We start from the raw sequence: 21525 nt of genomic DNA, 5'->3' as shown, positions 1-21525 counted from the left end.
CTTTTTTTTGGCTGCGAACATTTTTTCAAATTGGAGCATATTTTTTTGCACTCGGAGATTGCTTGTATCCGTGACTATTTTTTAAATTCACAAGCAAAACTTTCAATTCGTGAATGGAACACTGCCCGGACGAGAGCTCCTCCTCGTGGGGGGCTGGCGGGCCTTTCCCCCCTCGTCGTCGCCGTCGCGCCTCGCCATTCATCTGGCCGGCGTCCTGTCAGTCAGCCGCCCACCGCGTCAAGATTTCTACCGTCGACGGTGGCTTGCACGCCTCCACTTGCCGCCGTCAAATCAGATGATTGGGGGAGAAAAGCGGATCAAGTTTCCAAGTAGATGATAACAGCATCGTTTGTACCTTTCGGTCGTTCGTTCTACGATGTCGATCGCAAGCTTGCAGCAGATGTCTCACAGTCTCAGTACATTGCGTCATTGGCACAAACAGTGTGGAAAGAAGGATGATCTCGCTTTTAATTTATCATCATTATCTCCTTCTCATAAGTTACGTGGTTACAATTTATGATCGAAGTCCTCCTCTGCCGAAGCAGCAGCAGCAGCAGCAGGTTTATCGTGTTCGATCGATCCAACCGCCGGCCGCCGGCCGGCTGGCTCAGGCCATGAAGCTCAACTCGAACTCGTCGTCGCCGACCCTGACGAAGTGCGAGCCCTGGTCGATCACCTTGCGGCCGTCCTCCGCCGCCCGGCTCAAGTGCTTGCAGGGGCTCACCTCGAACTCCACGTGCGCGGCCTCGTCCGCCCGCAGGTGCACGCTCTGGAACCCGATCAGCTGGCTGGCGGGCCGCCCGTCCGTCGCGTTCGGCCACCGCAGGAACAGCAGCACCGGGTGCCTCCCGTCCATGGGCCCGTGGTTCTGCACCCGCACCACCGCCGGGAACCGGAGCCTGTCGCACGCCTCCGCGCCCATCTCCTCCACGTCGTAGCTCACCGTGCCCGCCGCCGACGCCCTTGCCGTCGCCTTGAGGCCCTCGATGCCGCTCATGGACGGCGGCTTCGTGCCCTTGGACGCGAAGCGGTGGGAGTACTTGGAGTAGCTCAGGCCGTAGCCGAAGTTGTACACGGTCTTGCCCTTGTAGAACCTGTAGGTGCGCCCCGGGTAGCCCGTGGACGGGTCGGCGCGCATCCGCATGTCCGTCATCGGCACCGCCGTGAACTCCTTCGGGTACCACGTCACCGGCAGCCTCCCACCTGACGATCCGTGATGTCAAACAGTCAGTACTTGTACAACTTAGGAAAACGGCCAAGGATCGTTCAGAGTGGAGTGAAACTCTGAAACAACATCTCACCGGGGTTGTGGTCGCCGAAGAGGACCTGGGCGATGGCGATGCCACCGGCCTGGCCAGGGTAACCAGCCCAGACAATGGCGCCGATCTTAGGGTTGTTCTTGGCGAACGTCACGTCGACCGGGCCACCGCAAAGCAGCACCAGGATCACCGGCTTCTTGGCCGCGTCGGCCACGCTGTTGACGAGGCTCTCCTGCATCCCGGGGAGCCCCAGCTCGAGCCTGTCCACCTCCTCCCGCTCCTGGTTCTGGTCCAGCCCCATGAACAGCACGACGTAGTCCGCCGAGCCGGCCGCGTGCACGGCCTCGCCGATGTTGGACACGTTGCAGACGGCGGCGTTGCAGCCCTGGACGAACCGGGCGTCCTTGACGTACCCCTGCAGCGCCTGGAGCGGGGTGACGGAGATGCAGGGCGGCCCGAAGTAGTTGCCGAGCAGCAGCGACGCGTTGTTGCCGTTGGGCCCGATGACGGCGAGGGAGGAGACCTTGGACTTGGAGAGGGGCAGCGCGGCGCCGTCGTTCTTGAGCAGGACGATGCCGTCCCGCGCCACCTGCAGGGCCAGGTCCTGGTGCTCCTTGCTGCACACCTGTTCGGCGCCGATGTTGCCGTACCGGTTGTACTTGGGGTTGCCGTTGAAGAGGCCCAGCCTCATCCTGATGGCGAAGAGGTTGCGGAGCGCCCGGTCGATGTCCTCCCCCGTGATCTTGCCCTGCTGGTACGCCGACACGCCGTGCGTCTGTATGTAGCCGCCGCAGTTCACGTCCATCCCTGAAAGGTTGGTTTTCAGGTTACAAAACAGTAAAAAAAAAGAACAAATTTTCAGCGTCGTAGATATTTATTTTCAATTTTTTTTGGCCAAATTGAAAAGAACAAATATAAAAATCCACTGAACCAACTTCTCGTTATGGTTAGTGAGCTAACCCAACCTATACACTACACATTTGCGTTATTTTGTGATCTTGTCCAATCATGCTTTCAGTTCTAACAGCTTCCTAACTGCCCGGAGGTTTTCCAGATGAGATTAATTGATTGGTTGATTCTTGATACGTCACATTCGCAACTTTTACCCATAACGAGCAATGGAACTACTAGTCTTTGAGAAACTGTAGCAGGTCATGTGACATGTACCGCTGACAACTACATACAAGTATCTAGCAATCGTCATTTGAAGTGAAAGAACGTACCGGCCTTGAGGACATCTGCCACCGCGTCCTCCGGCGCCTTGGCATACCCCTGCACGTCGTGGATGATGGCCACGGCGTCGCAGTCCGACGTGATGTATCTGGTCAACAGAGATGAAACTTGCAAGCGTCAGCCAGTGAGCAACGTAAGGTGGTGAGCCTTTCGCAGGCCCTGATTGATTTCACTGAGAAGGTGTCGCTCACCCGTTGAAGCTCCAGTCGCCTCTGGCGGTCTTGGAGAGCAGGTTGTGGTCGGCGCAGGTGGGCACGCCATTGACGCGGTTGTAGGAGCACATGATGCCGCTGGCGCCGCCGTCCTCCACGCAGCTCTTGAACGGCGGGTTGTACGTGTCCGCCAGGTCCTGCTCCGTCACCTGCCCAACAAACAAGACGTTTTTTGGCACAGCATGCATGCATGCACAATTCAGACTTCCGAGAAGAGAAGCCGACGATCGACGACCGCCCGAGAGAGAGAGACAGTAGGATATGCATAGGAATCAGGAAGCTGCCATGCCATGCCATGCCGTCGTCATCAATGGCGTCCGGACGAGCGGCGCTTAATCAAGAGATTGGCGTACCTTTGCGTCGAAGGCGAAGCGGGTGACGCCCTTCCAGTTCTCGAGGTCGTAGGCGGTGAAGTGCTTGCAGCAGGCGGAGGCCTCCAGGTCGGAGGAGTTGATGGCGCCGGACATGCCGTAGCCCTGCACGCCGCGGACGAACACGGCGGCGTACTTGCCCGTCATGGTCGGGTCCTCGCCGGGCGTCTCCTGGCCCCGCCCCCACCGCGGGTCCCGGAACACGTTGATGTTGGGCGCCCAGAAGGTCAGCCCCTCCGCCTGCCCGTTGTTGTACACGCCCCGCGCCTCCGTGCCGATCACCTGACAACAAGTTTCACTTCAGTTCACACCGCACTCCTCTTGCTCCTGCTCCTGCTCTGTTCTTGCCAACCCCGTTACTCTGTTTCGTTTTATGATTACTAGTAGGTTTTTGTGTGCACTATGGTGTTTGAAGGTCAATGTTGGTGTCAAAAGCGGCATGCATGCACCTACCACCTTCGTACTACGAGGTAGTAGTGTAGTACGTAGGTGTTCAAAAGATCAAGCCCGGTTGGTGATGGTTTACCGGCCGATTTGCGGTGCCCCCATTTCACCAAAAAGTCTACTTGATCCCCATGGCTGGTGAACCAAAATTAGGCCTAAAACCACAGCCCGGGAGTCCTGGTCTCTGATCATCGGCATCGTTGCCGAATCGTGTGAACAAACGGCACGCGATCTCAAGAAGAACACACAGTGACGAGGTGAGCGGCGGAGGTCGTGTATATACCTGGCCGATGCGGTACCAGAGGTGCGGGTTGAAGGACGCGGCGGTGAGGATGACCTGCGGGAAGCTGGTGGCGGCGCGGAGCGGGCCGTTCAGGTCGACGCCCTTGCTCCACGCCACGCCGTGCAGCGCCTCCGACCACCACTTGTACGCCGGCACGCCCAGCCGGGCCACGGCCGGCGACTCGTCGCCCAGCTGCGAGATCTTCTCCTCCAGCGACAGCTTCGACACCAGGTCCGCCGCCCGCCGCTCGGCCGGCAGCGCCCGGTCGCAGTACGCCGCGTCCGACGCCGCGCCGCAGGAGAAGGGCGGGTCGGCGGCCATGGCCGCGTGAAGGTGGAGGAAGGCCAGCAGCAGCGCCGCCGCCGGGACGATGTGCGCGCGGCGTCCCATGGCTCTAGACTCTAGGGCGCGTGTGTGTCACTTGCCCGGAGTGACGCCGGCGGGCTGGCTGACTTGGCTATGGCGGGGGGCGAGGGGCACTATATATGAAGCAGAGGGCGCGGCGCGATACAGGGGAGCATGGGCTCGTACGATTTGGGCCAATTGCTTAGTTCTGATGACGACATGATACTACGCTTGTACTGTACTATTCTTATTAGCTGTGTCAAATCTAACCTTAATAAAAATGGTATTTTTTGAGGGGCCTTAATGAAAATATTGGAAGTAAACGGAAATATTTAGAAATCTCGGTCATTTAGAAGTGTACGCCGTAGGTAGAGATGAAAAAGAAGTCGAAACTTTTCATTTTTGGTAAAAGAAAAAGGAAAACGGAGAGGAAATATGGAAATGAAAGCGGAAATTTGCAAAATGGAAATTTTATGCAAAAACAAAAACAAAATCGGAATGGTTTTTTCCTGCGGAATAAACATGAAAATGGAATTTTCCGTGTCGATAATGGACTATGCATACTTTGCATCCTAACCATCCCAACTTCTATTACCATTCAAGAAAGCTAGCCCTTATTGTTACAACCATGAAAGCCGGGCCTAAAACTCCCCTTTATAGATTATTTTATGATGCTACAGTGTGTTTTACTTGTGATGGTGACCTCATACAATGGGTTTTGCTTATATGCAGGGCTTGTCCTTCCGATTAACACAAATGTGTTTGTGTTGCCAATGTTAAAAAAATATATGCACAACCTCGTATTCTATAATATAACCATCATAATATGTTGTAGTCATGTCAACACTTGATAAATATGTTGGTTTGCTTGTGGTTTTTGCCTTTGGTTCAAGGGGTTTTTATGTTCCGGTGAACACCTGTTTCTATTTTAGTTCTGTGTCGTATTTGCTCCGTGTTCATTTCCGGTAATATTTGTTTCCGTATTCATTTACGGCGTTTCTATAATCGTTTCTTCTTCCGTCAAAGAGTATGAAAACAAATGTAATAGTATACAGTTTGGTTCGTTTGCGCTATATTTTCATCCCTACCACTAGAAGATGCACCACGAAGATTTGGGTGAGATGATGTGTGTCAAATATTTTGAGCCCTTTTAAGATGGTCATCCCGCAACAAAGAAAAAATGATGGTCATAAAAAATTCCGATCCGATGGCTAGTGTTATTATTACCTCTTCGGATATCTCTCAAAGAGGTTTCACTTAATAAAAAGGGTAATAAAAATGTGTAGGTCCACTTAAAAAAACATTGTAGGTCAACAAAAGATCTTACACTTCTACGAAAAAGGAAATAAATTATAATTTCATTAAAACACACACAAAATTATAAGAATGCTAATTAATTAGTACTATTTTGTTTCCAATTTTATCTACATGTACAGCGGCTCCATGCAGGAAGTTAATTTATTCGTTGATACTGAGATTACATGGTAGTTATTACTCCCTCTGTTTCTAAATATAAACCATTTAAGAGATTTCAACATAAACTACATACGGATGTATATAAATGTATTTTAGAATGCACTCATTTTGTTCCGTATGTAGTTCATCTTAAGAATCTCAAAGAGGTTTTATATTTAGAAACAGAGGAAGTAGTTGTTAACTATTTCCGAGTATGCCGTAAAAACGTTTTTTTACCACTTTAACTGTGCTGAATATCTTGAGATCTTTAGCACTAAATAAAAATCTGTAGAAATCTCAGTCATTTAAAAATTTACAACATGAGAATCACCACAAAGATTCATGTGAAATGTGTGGAGGTAACATATTTTGTTCCTGTTCCAGCACCTACAAAATCATCATAGGTGGTGAGTGCTCCTTCTTATGCGTCGATGGTAATCTTGGGCGTGACCACCGGGAGCACACCTTATGGAGTTGGTATCAAATGTGTTCATAGGGCTGCCGTTACTATGATTGGAGTATGAGGAGAGTTAGGTTTTTGAGTCGAGCACGTGTAAACAGGGTGAGCCAAAATAGAGTAGAAGTAGTTGTTAGACACAATATCGTGATGTGATCGGAACAAGCGTCCATTGTAGGGGTGAATGGACTGGCCATAGCACAATAGTCAAGAACTCGAGACGCATCTGATGATCTCAATGGGTTTGTCCTCGAATACCATTTTGATTTACTACATTGTGAGAAGCACACATAGTCATGCCTCTTGGATGTAGGCGTGACCATCGAACCTTGTTAATAAATATCGTCTCCATCTACTTTCCGGAACGATCTATTCACTCAAAATCCAACAAGTGACATCAGAGTGAGGTTACATATTGAATCAAATCATAGTGTGAATAATCTACATGATGGTGATAGGGCGGGGTCTTTTTTGTAGAAAAACGTACACCTTTGGGAGATGCACCAAGAAGATTCAGGTGAGGTTGCATCGACAACATTTTTGTGGTTGTTCCAGCCCTGGTGGTGAGTGCTCCTTGACGCGCACCGATTTGTGACCTTGCGGCGTGGCACAAAGGTTGGAATTGGTGTCAAATATGTGTGTAGCTTTGTTGTTAGACTTGGATATGTAGGTGATTAAGGGTTTGCGTCGATCACGTGTAAGTATATCACACACTTGATATATAAAGATCGTTATGGGGTAGCCAAAAGAAACGGGCAAGCTAGACACAAGATCATGAAGGAACAATCTAAACGCCCGTGGCAGGTGTGGCTGGTCCCGCTTGTGGTTCAATAGTCGTGATAATCATGTCCCATGCATTCCCTCTACTTTTATTAACTTTGCATATTAGATTTATCTAAAGCCAAACTTTATAAACTTTAAACAGGTTTATAGAAAAATATATTAATATATACACCACCAAATCATTATCATTGGATCCACCATTAAATATATTTTCACATCATATTGATATGCTATTGTAAATGTTCAAATTATTTTCTACAAACCTAATCAAACTTTAGAAAATTTGATTTCAATCAAAGCTAATGTGCACAATAAATAAAAATGGAGGAAGTATGTAGGAGTTGATCGACGGACACGGCTGTTCTGATCCCGAGCTCATGTGAGCTCAGGTGACAAGGTAAAATCAAAAGAAAATGAAAAAAAAGTCCAAAAGTAATTGTGTGAAACATTGACAAATGTTTTAATAGCACAACACCAGATGACATTCGTACAAAATCTGGCAAAAAAAAATAAATAGATGCTCCAAATGCTGCCAGGATTTTCACGAATGTAATCTGGTGTTGAAATTTTTCAGGCTATTAAAACTGTTGCGATTGTTTCACAAAAAAAAATGACTTTTTTTATTTTGTTTTTATTTTACTGTTCATCCGATCTCATATGAGCTCGTGATCGAGGTCAGATCAGAATAACATGTTAATCAAATAGCATCTTCTCGTGTACCTTCGCCAACAATTTAATCACATAAATTCTAACACCCTCTTCAGCTAATGTGATGTGGGGGAGGGGATGTTTTGTGTCTCTCCGGTGTGGAATGTCAATCAAAGCATGTGACCAGTTTGTCCCTGGAACCGCGGTAAGATACGTTGATAGCACTATATGAGTGTCCTCGATCTTTTTACGAGATACCGATCATATGAGGTTGTCAAGCATTTCCACCTGTTCTGCTTGTGTGCATTGTGGTATTCCTCCTTCGAGAAGGTCAGTGGAACGACATCAGTGGATACCACCATAGAATTACAGATCACACCCTTTCGAGTTTTGACAAATCTCAAAAGGCTGCATGCACCTACCACACGTTCGTACCAGTAGGTAGGAAGGTGTTCAAAAATCAAAAAGTGACATGCCCGGTTGGTGCCGATGGTTTACCGGTTTGCGGGCAACCCCGTGCCCCTATTACACGAAATACTTAATTCCCATGGCCCCGTGAACAGAGATTAGGCCGAAAGTAGTTTCTAATCATCGGCATTGCAGTAAAGCTATACGTACACAAGTTTACAGGAGTTTTACACACATGTGAATTTTGATTAAAGGTTAAGAGGAAAGACCCCATCCCGTTTAAAAACCAGGAGGGAAAGATTAATCAGAAAGAAAGAATCTTAATCAGCGTGTAACCGTGTGTAACTCTTTGTATGTTTAATATTTTTGATAACATTATTGCATTGTTATCGCCATGTTCCTTTGTTTGCTGATGGTGTTAAATCGTTTCAACCTTAAGCCCCTGTAGACATTCTAATGAGTGACCGAGAGAGAGTACTCTACAATGCTCACTCGCATATGGACCTCGAAAGCAGGGTGACGAGGTAAAAATGAAGCAGTAAGAACTGGACGATGGACGTGCGTGCGTGTTGGGTACGTACCTGGCCGATGCGGTACCAGAGGTGCGGGTTGAAGGAGGCGGCGGTGAGGATGACCTGCGGGAAGCTGGTGGCGGCGCGGAGCGGGCCGTCCAGGTGGACGCCGCGGCCGGCATTGGCCACGCCGTGCAGCGCCTCCGACCACCACTTGTACGCCGGCACGCCCAGCCGGTCCACGGCCGGCGACTCGTCGCCGAGCTGCGAGATCTTCTCCTCCAGAGTGAGCTTCGACACCAGGTCCGCCGCCCGCTGCTCGATCGGCAGCCTCCGGTCGCAGAACGCCGCGCTCGACGGCGCGCCGCAGGAGAAGGGCGGGTCGGCGGCCACGGCCGCGTGCAGCCGGAGAAGGAGGACGAGCAGCAGCGCTGGCGCCGCTGCGGCTAGCACGACGTGAGTGCGACGTCCCATGGCTCTAGTGTGCGTCCGAACTGTCACAAGTGTCACTTACTTGCGAGAGCGAGGCGGGCTGTCTGGCTGGCTGGCTTTGGCTATGACGCGGGTATATGAAGCGAAGGGCGCGGCACATGCCACATGCAGTATGGCCCATGGGAGTGCGGTATGATTGGCTTTGCTTGTATTTAATTTTAATATTTTTTATAAAAAAGATTAGAATCAACCGAATGATTTTCCTCTCACTTAAGCCGCGTCCCTCACATAATACGTGTCATGTGGATCCGTGCATGGCCGCTTCCACTCATCGTCCACACCCCTCCCACTTCACGAGATCACGCCTTATCCTCTCTCTCTCCCTCTCTCTCTTGTGCTTCTTCTTCCCCGACGCGTCCAAACCTCATTTATGTCCTATCCACTCATCTAACGAGCTCAAGAACTCCTCCTCCGGTGAAGCAGCCACTCCTCCTTCAGAGACCCCATCCACTCCTCCTCCGACAAAGCATCCACTTCATCGGAGCACTCCGTCGCCATCGCAATATCAGACGATGTCACCACATGCGCGCGGCTCTGCTGCAGCGGAGCACTCGGTGGCGGCTTCCGGTGCTGCCATGCAATGCTCGGTGCTGCAAGGAAGCTTCATCGGTGGCGCCCGGAGTTGCAATGAAGCTTCACTGACGCTGCAATGAAGCTTCATCAGCGAGCTTGGAGCACCCCGTAGTCGTCGTAACATTAGACATCGCTGCCACATGCGTGCGGCGGTGCTGCAGTGGAGTGCTCGTCAACGGCCGATGCTGTGATAAAGCGCTCGCACAGTGGCCCAAAGCTCGGTGCTGCAAGGAAGCTTCACCGACGGCTGCAATGGAGCTTCACCGATCGCGCCTGGAGCTGCGATGCTGCACTCGAAGCTGCAATGAAATTTCACCGGGGCTGCAGTGGAGCTTCACTAGCGAACCCGGAGCTACGCCGCAACGAGCGATGCTGCATTGTAGCTTCACCGATAGTTGCATTGAAGCTTCATCGGTGTCCCTGAGCTGCCATGCGGGGGTGTAGGCGCCGCAGTGTAGCATCACCGGCCGAAGACCGTGCGTCCTTACGCGGGGGTGTTGACCGAATCCAAAGGCTCTAGGAGGATGCAACCAACGGCTGGCGACCCAACTGATTTCCCAGGTTGATTTGTAGTATCCCCCTTTTTATATCTAAATAGCTAGTTTCATTAACATATTTATGTTAACATGCATATGTATGACGTCTCATCATATAAACATCGATTTTGCTATTTCTCAGGTACCTGGATATTATTCAAAGCGTTAGTCACTTTTTCTAGTTCGTACTAACCTCACAGGAGAAGGAGAGACCTCGTTGAATAAGTGGCCCCAATATCTATATTATATTTTTAGGGGGAAGTCATGGCCCATAATCTATCTTAGGTGAAAGCCATAGCCTCATTATCTATCTTATTAGGGGGTGGGGGAGTGCAGGGGACGGCCCGAGACCCCGAGTTATTTTATGGTGCAACGAGGCTTATTTGCATGGCTGCCGGTCGCTGGGGAGGGGGCGGAGGCAGACGGTTAAGCCTGGATTGGCCGGCGGTTGCACAAGACAAAAAGAGGATGGAGGAGACGAACAGTGTCATGATCTGTTTTCAATCGTTGGATGAAGATCTAACGAACTTAGATGAAAGTTACCGGCGCAATTTTGTTTTCAAGCACCTGGCGTCCACTCTGATGCAAGAGTTTCCTTTGAATATGAAAACATGCATGAAAAAAGATCCACCTCATCAATAATGAAGTACAAGGCAGAAAATGAGAGGGAAAGGGGCAACCTGTGAACCGACCCACACCTTGTCCCCTCTTCCTTCTCACTCCACACATGTCCCCACACACACACACCACTTCCACCATTGCAATGAACCTCCATGGCGAGCTCCAACAGGCGGGTTGTGAAACACCGAAATATTGTGAAGCCAGATCCATGCCATCTTCCTCCGCTACCGTCGGGCACGACGTTGTGGAGAGGACATAATTCATGTCGTTGAGATCTTGAGACCGTGACGCAAGGGGTACTCTGAAGAGTTCACACCGTCAAAACCTCGACCCCCTCCATGGCGTGGTGAGCGAGATAAAATCCCCTCCTCCTCCCAAATTCGTTTGTTGATTCGTTGTCTTGGGCTTTCTAGTATACATTCATCACACGTAAAATTGAGTATGGTCTCATTTGATTTGGGTTTTAATGTGGCTTGTTCTAGGGTTATCCCCACGATCACGCATTCTCGAAAAGTTCTCTTGGTAGCTCGAATGATTCGGATTTAGGATTTTCCCCTAGTCTACATATTATTGCATTCATCCTTGTGGTTTGAATGTGGTGGAGCACATGCAACGAGCTCATCGTTGGCCAGTTTTAGTCCCTCCCTCCGTCATGATTGATCTGAATGGTAGTAGGTTGAAACATGCCTAACCTTCCTACCCCTCCGCCCTCACCCCCCGCCAAGCTATGCCTATCGTCCATCAGGGTTGTCTATGATTACACCTTCCAAAATGCCACCTTCGCACAAGCTAAGTGAGTATGAATTTCTAACTAGGGTTCTCGGCCAATTGTGGGTCATCCCATAGTTGTCACGACGTCGCTCATCTCCTACCCCTTGTTTGGATGTGTGAGGAGCCTCATGACTTGTTCCAATCGATATGTTTTCCTTCCTCTGATTGCTACCATATGAAGAAACTCCTTCCTTTTGATCTGACTTCGATAAGATATAAATTTGTGAGAGAGGGGACTACAAAAGGATCTAGATCTTTTGTTGAAGCGATGATCAATGACAACACCAAAATAGGGGTCCTTCTATGAGTAGAGCACCTCCACCTCACAAGGCTGCTGCTCGGGTGGGGGGTCATCCTGCTACATCTCTTGCGGCTGATGGACCACCAATGAGAAATCAACTTCTTGTGGTGGAGGCTCATGCATATCCTCCCCCTCGAGTGTTAAGGTCTTCAACACCTTGTTGTTTCTCCCCCTCCTAAATCTATCGAGCGGTGACTTGATGAAATATAAACATGTGGTTTGTTTTGCCTGTGGATGTCCTAGTCTCCTAGTACTATCTAGGGAACTACATTGACACCAAGATTTGATTTATCTGTGGTTTAGAGGGTCATAATAAGAACAACCACGTTGCTTGGACACGACTACACCCCATGATGACATATTTCGGCAGTTCTACTGTTGGTGTGGATTTTTGCCATGTGGATGCGCGAGTTGGTGATGAACCAAAGTGGTTGAACTTCAGAAATTGTGGAGTGAACAGTGTAGTTAAAGGAGAGGTTTCAAAATGTGTCTTTGGCATATTCGCTCAATTTTTGAATAACTCTTATCTAGTTAGGTTCCCACCTTGGAAGAAAGTGGAAGATCTTTTTGATCTCCCTAGTTTTGATCTTCCTATTGATGGTGTATCTGTTAAGTTGGTTGAATGGATTGGTTCTATTGATTATTTCTATGAATTAGTTCAAGCTTGGGTTAAGGTTGAAGGCGTCCTTTCTATATGGTGTTTCTGGAAGGTACTTGCCCAAATTGCATCACGCTTTGGTATCTTGGTGTATGTTCATTGGAATGAAATGATGAAGAGCTTCTATGAGATTGTTAGGGTGAAGATTGCCTTCACAGAGGACCTGATAAGATTCCTTTTGAAATATTAATGGAAATGAAAAATAAATTGTACCTTCTCCCCTTTTCGGTTGAAGGTTTTCACGAGTATGGTAGTGATGACCCTAATGATGACTCTGTACCTGTGGATATTTATGTAGAAAAATATGTTGAGGAAGGAACTCATATTGTTGACAACAACCTTTTTGAGGATGATGATACAGCTATTGATGAGCTTGACTTGTCTAACAAGAAAAATGTGCATGCATCTACTAACAAGCAATTGGGACTAACTTCGATGCCAACCATAGAATTTCATACATCTCTGTTTTCTGAAGCTTGTACCTCTCCTAAATAAAAAAACCACTAGAGTGATTGCTACTAATATTGGTGGGAGTGTTGTGCCTTCTTGTGAGGATGTGACTATGGTAGATAATGGAACTAATTCTGAATATGCTGCCCCTTCAATCATTTGAGGCATGTGTCACTGTCTCCAAAATGCCTGAAGATATCACTTTAGACTCTACGATGTCGCTTGATGTTTCCATTGATAGGGTTCCCTAAGATATGCAAATTTTGATATTGAGCGTGATAGTGCTTGTTGTACTCCTCTTTCTATTCGAAAAAACTTACTGTATTAAGATACTTATTAGATATGTGGAAGATTCTAAATCTGAAACTCATGAGAATCCCAGAGATTCTGATAATCGGATGTGTTTGAAGGATGTGTCCATGGTGCTTTGGAAATCATGTAATTTAATAAACCAAAAGTGTATGTTGCCAATGACACATTCAGTCCAATTCAGAAAACTATGAAGCTCATTGGAAAGAAGTGGAGGCATGTGGTCATTAAGAGGCCAAATACTGGGCATGATGACTGATACGTCTGAAACGTATCTATAATTTTTGATGGTTTCACGTTGTTATCTTGTCAACTTTGGATGTTTTGTTTACCTTTTATATCTTTTTTGGGACTAACTTATTAATTCAGTGCCAAGTGCCAGTTCCTGTTTTTTCTGTGTTTTTGACTCTTTTCAGATCTGATTTTGGAATGGAGTCCAAACGGAATAAACTCCCCGAAATAATTTTTTCCAGAACGGAAGAAGATCGGGAGGCTTGAGGGCCAAGGCAGGGGGCCCCCTGGGAGCCCACAAGCCCTGTTGCCGCGGCCAGGGGGGCCCCGTGGCAACCAGGCTTGTGGCCTCCCTGGCGCTCCCCTGCCCTAGATCTTTGGCCTATAAATTCTCTAAAAAATCAAAAAAAATATCAGGGCATCCACGAAAACACTTTTCCGCCGCCGCAAGCTTCCGTTTCCGCGAGATCTCATCTGGAGACCCTTCCCAGTGCCCTGCCGGAGGGGACTTTGGAGTTGGAGGGCTTCTACGTCAACATCATCGCCTCTCCAATGACTCGTGAATAGTCCACTTCACACCTATGGGTCCGTAGTTAGTAGCTAGATGGCTTCTTCTCTCTCTTGGATCTTCAATACAAAGTTCTCCATGATCTTCATGGAGATCTATCCGATGTAATCCTCTTTGGCGGTGTGTTTGTCGAGATCCGATGAATTGTGGATTTGTGATCAGATTATCTATGAATTATATTTGAGTCTTTGCTGATTCCTTATATGCATGATTTGATATCCTTGTAAGTCTCTCCGAGTCTTGGGTTTTGTTTGGCCAACTAGATCTATGATTCTTGCAATGGGAGAAGTGCTTGGTTTTGGGTTCATACCGTGTGGTGACCTTTCCCATTGATAGAAGGGGCAGCAAGGCACACATCGTGTTGTTGCCATCAAGGGTAACAAGATGGGCTTTTATCGTAGATATGAGATTGTCCATCTACATCATGTCATCTTGCTTAAGGCGTTACTCTGTTCTTTTGGACTTAATACACTAGATGCATGCTGGATAGCGGTCGACGTGTGGAGTAATAGTAGTAGATGCATAAAGTATCGGTCTACTTGTTTTGGACGTGATGCCTATAGATATAATCATTGACTTAGATAACGTCACGACTTTGCGCGGTTCTATCAAGTGCTCGACAGTAATTTGTTCACCCACCGTCTACTTGCTTTCATGAGAGAAGCCACTAGTGAACACTACGGCCCCCGGGTCTATTCACAACTATCGTTTCCACTTTCACTTTTTTACTTTGCTTTGTTTTCTTTGTTGCTTTCAGTTCTCACTTTGCAAACAATCTATAAGGGATTGACAACCCCTTCATAGCGTTGGGTGCAAGCTCTTTGTGTTTGTGCAGGTACTTGTGACTTGACGTAATCCTTCCTCTGGTTTGATACCTTGGTTCTCAAAACTAAGGGAAATACTTGCCGCCGCTGTGCTACATCACCCTTTCCGCTTTGAGGGAACACCAACGTAAGGCTCCAAGGCCACAGGGGAATCCTTTGCATATTTGCCAAGGAAGTCCCTAAAGGCGCAGCCGTAGCAGAAGGATTCCTGGCGCCGTTGCTGAGGAGTATCAAGACAAGAATAGTCTCCCGTCAACACGCTTGTTTCTGGCACCGTTGGAAGATCTTTTGTTGCAGTAGCAGAAGTATTTCTGGCGCCGTTGCCGGGGAAGGAGAGATCAAGACCTATCCAAGTAGGTGTCACAAACTCATCTCTTGCATTTACCTTTTTTGCCAGTTGCCTCTCGTTTTCCTCTCCCCCACTTCACATTTGTTGTTTTCATTTGCCTTTCTCCTTTGCCGTTTTTATTTGCCTTTTGCCGTTTTCCTTTGCCGGTTTTCTTGCTTGCTTGTGTGCTTGTTTGTTTGTTGAAGTCATCATGGATGAAAACACCAAACTTTGCGACTTCTTGAGCACCAATAATAATTATTTTATTAGTACGCCGATTGCTCCCGCCACTAGTGCGGAATCGTATGAAATCAACGCAGCCTTGCTGAATCTTGTTATGAAAGACCAATTCTCTGGCCTTCCTAGTGAAGATGCCGCATCCCATCTCAATACCTTCATTGAACTTTGCGATATGCAAAAGAAAAGAGATGTGGCTAATGATGTGATTAAGTTGAAGCTTTTTCCTTTCTCGCTGCAAGATCGCGCAAAAACTTGGTTTTCCTCTTTGCCTAAAAATAGTATCGATTCTTGGGATAAGTGCAAAGATGCTTACATATCCAAGTATTTTCCGCCGGCTAAGATTATCTCTCTACGTAACGATATCATGAATTTCAAGAAACTTGATCATGAACACGTTGCACAATCTTGGGAGAGGATGAAGTTAATGATTAGAAATTGTCCCGCTCATGGCTTGAGTTTGTGGATGATTATACAAATCTTTTACGCTGGTTTGAATTTTGCTTCTCGCAATATCTTGGACTCCGCCTCAGGTGGAACGTTCATGGAAATCACGTTAGGAGATGCTACAAAACTCCTAGACAATATCATGACCAACTACTCTCAGTGGCACACTGAAAGGTCACCTGCTAGCAAAAAGGTACACGCTATAGAAGAAATTAACTCGCTTAGTGCTAAGATGGACGAGTTGATGAATTTGGTTGCTAGTAGAAATGCTCCTTTAGATCATAATGACATGCCACTATCTTCTTTGATTAAGAGTAGCAATGCTAGTTTGGACGTTAATTTTGTTGGTAGGAACAATTTTGGTAACAACAATGCTTTTAGAGGAAACTATGTTCCTAGGCTTTTTCCTAGTAACTCCTCTAACAATTATGGTAATTCCTACAACAACACTTATGGAAATCACGACAAATTACCCTCTGATTTAGAGAGTAATATCAAAGAGTTCATCAACTCTCAAAAGATTTTCAATGCGTCCATAGAGGAAAAACTACTCAAAATAGACGATTTGGCTAAGAGCGTTGATAGGATGTCTTGTGATATTGATGCTTTGAAAGTTAGATGTGCTTCTACCAAGGTCAACTTGGATGAAACTTTAAAATCTATGTGTGTCTCCATGAATGAGAGCAAAGAAAGAACCGCCCAAATTCGCGTTAGGCATGAATGGTTTAAAAGGGTGCGTTCTAGTGATGCAAATCACGAGGATCTTAAAGTGCTTGGTGTGACTCCTCTTGAATCTTTGTTTTCTCGTGTCAAACCTATTGATGAAGGGGCTGGATATGAATCCACTTTGGTTGAAAAACGCCCCAATGATTCGGAGCCCACCTATCTTGATGATAAAGGTGTGGAGAGTGGAGTAGAAGAAATCAAAATATTGGGTAGTAATGAAACTCCCACTTTGGATTTCATGGAATTCAATTATGATAGTTGCTCCTTGTTTGAATGCATTTCCTTGATGCAACCCATTGCAAACTCTCCACATGCTTATAGCCAAAGCAAAGCCTTTACCGCACATATCGTAGATGCTATGATGAAATCTCTTGAAGAGAAGCTCGAATTAGAAGTCTCTATACCTAGAAAACTTTATGATGAGTGGGAACCTACTATCAAAATCAAGATCAAAAACTATGAATGCAATGCTTTGTGTGATTTGGGTGCTAGTGTTTCCGCGATTCCAAAGTCTTTATGTGATATTCTTAGTTTTTATGAGATTGAAGAGTGTTCTCTTAATTTGCATATTGCGGATTCTACTGTCAAGAAACCCATGGGAAGGATCGATGATGTTCTTATTGTTGCAAATAAGAACTATGTACCCGTGGATTTCATTGTACTTGACATAGATTGCAATCCTTCATGTCCCATTATTCTTGGTAGACCTTTCCTAAGGACTATTGGTGCTATCATCGATATGAAGGAAGGGAATATTAGATTTCAATTTCCCCTAAAGAAGGGCATGGAGCATTTTCCTATAAAGAAAATAAGATTGCCTTATGAATCTATGATGAGGGCTACTTATGGTTTGAGCACCAAAGATGACTATACGTGATTCCATCACCTTTTGCCTAGCTAAGGGCGTTAAACAATAGCGCTTGTTGGGAGGCAACCCAACGAATCTATCCTTTTTCTTTCTGTTTTGTGTTTTCCACACTTCCATAATTATGTTATGATTGTGTTTTTTGTGTTTCTTTCTGCGTTTGTGCCAAGCAAAACCGTTATGATTAGTCTTGGGGATGATCGTTTGGTCATGCTGGAAAAGACAGAAACTTTTTGCTCACGAAAAGAATTTTCATTTTTTTTATGTAAGATCTTTTGAGTTGATTCTTTTTTCTGCTAATTTCTATGCAAATTCTTTAGACTGTCGTAAGTTTTCAGAATGTTTGAAGTATCAGAAGTATACGAAGTATCCAGATTTCTACAGACTGGTCTGCTGTTGACAGATTCTGTTTTTGTTGAGTTGGTTGCTTATTTTGATGAAACTATGGATAGTATCGGGTGGTATTAGCCATGGAATATTGAAAATACAGTAACCCAACATCAACATAAGTAGAATTTAAGTTTGCTACAGTACCTAAGAAAGTGGTGGTTTGCTTTCTTATACTAATGTTATCACGAGTTTCTGTTTAAGTTTCGTGTTGTGAAGTTTTCATGTTTTGGGTGAAGTTCTTATGGACAAAAAGATAAAGAGTGGAAAGAGGTCAAGCTTGGGGATGCCCAAGGCACCCCAAGTTGATTTAAGGATGCCGTAAAAGCCTAAGCTTGGGGATGCTCCGGGAAGGATCCCCTCTTTCGTCTTCAATCCATCGGTAATGTTACATGGGGCTATATTTTTATTCACCACATGTTATGTGTTTTGCTTGGAGCGTCTTGTATCGTAGGAGTATTTTATTTTTGTTGTGTCACAATCATCCTTGCTGCACACCTAGAGAGAGATACATGCACTCACCGTGATTTTGTCGAGCTTCACTTATATCCTTTGGTTAGACAATTCAGCTCACATGTGCTTCACTTATATCTTTTGAGCTAGTTGATTTTGCTCTATGTGCTTCACTTATATCCTTTAGAGCACAGCGGTGCATGGCTTGGTAGTTGATCTATGCTTTGATAGTAGTCTCAAAAAGGATAGTTATCTAAAGGGATATGAAAACTTCCATCTTCATGTGCATTGAATAGTTAGAGAAGTTTGATTCATCTCAATTATTTTTGAGTTGTGGTCGTGCTAATATTGAAGTTATATGAGTGAGGTTTTGTGGATCTAGAAATACTTGTGTTGAAGTTAGTGATTCCCGTAGCACGCACGTATGGTGAACCGCTATGTGATGAAGTCTGAGCATGATTAGTCTATTGATTGTCATCCTTTGTGTGGCGGTCGGGATCGCGCCATGGTTTATACCTACCAACCCTTCCCCTAGGAGTATGCGTTGAATGCTTTTTTTCGGTTACTACTAAAACTGTTGCAACAAGTATATGAGTTCTTCATGACTAATGTTGAGGCCATGGTTTAGATGCACTTTCACCTTCCACCATCACTATCTTCTTTAGTACCGTGCAACTTTCGCCGGTGCACAAAACCAGCCAATAGCCTCCCTCAAAACAGCCACCATACCTACCTACTATGGCTTTTTCAAAGCTATTCCGAGATATATTGCCATGCAGCTACCACCATGACATGTACCACCACTCCTACATTACCATTGCATGATCGTAAGATAGCTAGCATGATGTTTCCATTGATGTCTATGCCATGCTAGATCATTGTCACGGTACACTACCGAAGGCATTCCATATAGAGTCATTATTGCTCTAAGTTTTGATTTGTAAGTGTGATGATAATCATTGATGGAGCATTGTCCCATGTGAGGAAATAAAAGAGGCCAAATATGGCCACCAAAAAAAAGAGGCCAAAGAGCCCACCAAAAAAATGAGAGAAAAAGAGAGAAGGGACAATGCTACTATCCTTCCACACTTGTGCATATTAAGCACCATGATCTTCATGATTGAGAGTCTCTCGTTTGGTCACCACCATATAGCTAGTGGGAAATTTTCATTATATAACTTGGCTTGTATATTCCAATGATAGGCTTCCTCAAAATTGCCTTAGGTCTTCGTGAGCAAGCAAGTTGGATGCACACCCACTAGTTTTCTTTAAGAGCTTTCACATACTCTTAGCTCTAGTGCATCATTTGTATGGCAATCCCTACTCATTCACGGTGATATCTATTGATGAGCATCTCCATAGCTCATTGATATGCCTAGTCAATGTGACCTTCTTCTCCTTGTTTGTCTTGCAACCTCCACCACACTCCACACCATTTATAGTGCTAAAACCATGGCTCACGCTCATGTATTGCGTGAGAGTTGAAAAAGTTTGAGAAAGTAAAGGTGTGAAAACAATTACTTGGCCAATACCGGGGTTGTGCATGATTTAAATTCGTTGTGCAAGGATGATAGAGCATAGCCAGACTATATGATTTTGTAGGGATAACTTTCTTTTGGCCTTGTTATTTCGAAAGTTCATGATTACCTTGCTAGTTTGCTTGAATTATTATTGTCTCCACGTCAATAGCAAACTATTGGTTTGAAACTAATGGATCTGAACATTCACATCACATAAGAGGAGTTACAAAGGACATCTATGTTAGGTAGCATGAAAGCATCAAAAATTCATTCTTTATCACTTCCCTACTCGAGGACGAGCAGGAGTTAAGCTTGGGGATGCTTGATACGTCTCAAACGTATCTATAATTTTTGATGGTTTCACGCTGTTATCTTGTCAACTTTGGATGTTTTGTTTACCTTTTATATCTTTTTTTGGGACTAACTTATTAATTCAGTGCCAAGTGCGAGTTCCTGTTTTTCTGTGTTTTTTACTCTTTTCAGATCTGATTTTGGAACGGAGTCCAAACGGAATAAAATCCCCAAAATAATTTTTTCCAGAATGGAAGAAGATCGGGAGGCTTGAGGGCCAAGGAAGGGCCCCCCCTGGGAGCCCACAAGCCCTGTTGCCGTGGCCAGGGGGGCCGTGGCAACCAGGCTTGTGGCCTCCTGATGTCAGCTGTGCTTCCCCTTGCAACGACACCAGAAGAATGCTGCTAGCACTCTCCGGCAATTGAAGCTAGAAGAATGTTGTTGACGGCCCACCAGCGCGTGGGATCGTAGCAGTTTTCGAGGGTAGAGTATTCAACCCAAATTTGTTGGTTCGCACGACGGGAGGTGAGAATATACTCTCAAGTATTAGCAGCTGAATATGTCAGATTCAACCACACCTGCAAGATTGGTATCTGCAAGCAAAGTAGTAGTAGCAAAGTAGCGAGTAACGGCAGTGGCAAGGAACAACAGTAGTGACAGCAGTAGCAAGTAGCAACAGTAGCAAGCGACAGTAGTAGCAACAGTAGCAGCAGAGCAAGACAAGTAACAGCAGTAGCAACAGTAGTAACAACAGCAGTAGGATTTGTTTGGATGATATTCATCATGTAACAGTCATAACACGGAGAGATATGTGGCTAGCTCCCATTCGTCAATGTGATGTAGGCATGCATTCCGTGTGTCGTCATACGTGCTTAGGGAAAAGAACATGACATCTATTGTCCATCCCTCCCATGGCAGCGGGGTCCAAAAGGAAACTACGGGATATTAAGGTTCCCCTTTTAATAAAGAACCGGACCAACGTGTTAGAACTTGGTGAACACATGAACTCCTCAAACTATGGCCATCACCGGGAGTGGTTCCGGTTATTGTCACTCCGGGGTTGCCGGATCATAACACATAGTAGGTAACTACAACTTGCAAGATCGGATCTAAAACACACATATATTGGTGACAACATAATAATTTCAGATCTGAAATCATGGCACTCGGGCCCTAGTGACAAGCATTAAGCATGGCAAAGTAGTAGCAACATCAATCTCAGAACATAGTGGATACTAGGGATCAATCCCCATCAAAACTAACTCGATTACATTATAGATCTCATCCTACTCATCACTGCCCAGCGAGCCTATGAATAGATTACTCAGGAATGACAAAGAGCTTCATGGAATTGGAGAGGGAAGAAGGTTCATGATGACGATGGCGATGATTTTCCCTCTCCGGAGCCCAAGACGGACTCCAGATCTGCCCTACAGATGAAGAACAGGTTGTGGCAGCGCCTCCGTATCGCAAACGCGACGAAAACTTCTCTTTTTATTTTTTCTGGGACGAAAGGGAACTTATAGA

General features: G+C 46.0%; 1 protein-coding gene across 2 annotated transcripts; it reads right to left on the bottom strand.

The window, feature by feature from the left end:
* Positions 1-444: 444 nt before the first annotated feature.
* Positions 445-9001, bottom strand: LOC123402524 (probable beta-D-xylosidase 7). 2 transcript variants are annotated; one of them, XM_045096444.1, is made up of 6 exons: positions 8480-9001; positions 3058-3357; positions 2684-2853; positions 2483-2580; positions 1302-2066; positions 445-1203 (listed from the first exon to the last, which is right to left on the bottom strand). In XM_045096444.1, exons 1-6 carry the CDS (start codon positions 8882-8884, stop codon positions 608-610), a joined length of 2334 nt encoding a protein of 777 aa, XP_044952379.1. In that variant the 5' UTR covers positions 8885-9001; the 3' UTR covers positions 445-607. The 2 variants fall into 2 exon arrangements, with proteins under 2 accessions (XP_044952379.1, XP_044952380.1); XM_045096445.1 differs by lacking the exon at positions 8480-9001 and adding an exon at positions 3803-4436.
* Positions 9002-21525: the final 12524 nt, after the last annotated feature.

The sequence above is a fragment of the Hordeum vulgare genome, chromosome 6H (assembly GCF_904849725.1).
Source record: "Hordeum vulgare subsp. vulgare chromosome 6H, MorexV3_pseudomolecules_assembly, whole genome shotgun sequence".
Lineage (NCBI taxonomy): Eukaryota > Viridiplantae > Streptophyta > Magnoliopsida > Poales > Poaceae > Hordeum > Hordeum vulgare.
The sequence above is the reverse complement of the archived record's forward strand: the minus strand, read 5'-3'. Positions and strand labels throughout refer to the sequence as shown.

What these genes read in the sequence shown, in the direction of transcription:
- LOC123402524 (XM_045096444.1), bottom strand. Translation starts at nt 8,884, where the DNA reads ATGGGACGTCGCACTCACGTCGTGCTAGCCGCAGCGGCGCCAGCGCTG. An exon ending in TCTGGTACCGCATCGGCCAG is followed by an intron (nt 3,358 to 8,479) that starts GTACGTACCCAA and finishes ACTTGTTGTCAG; the next exon opens with GTGATCGGCACGGAGGCGCG. An exon ending in CTTCGGCGACCACAACCCCG is followed by an intron (nt 1,204 to 1,301) that starts GTGAGATGTTGT and finishes ACGGATCGTCAG; the next exon opens with GTGGGAGGCTGCCGGTGACG.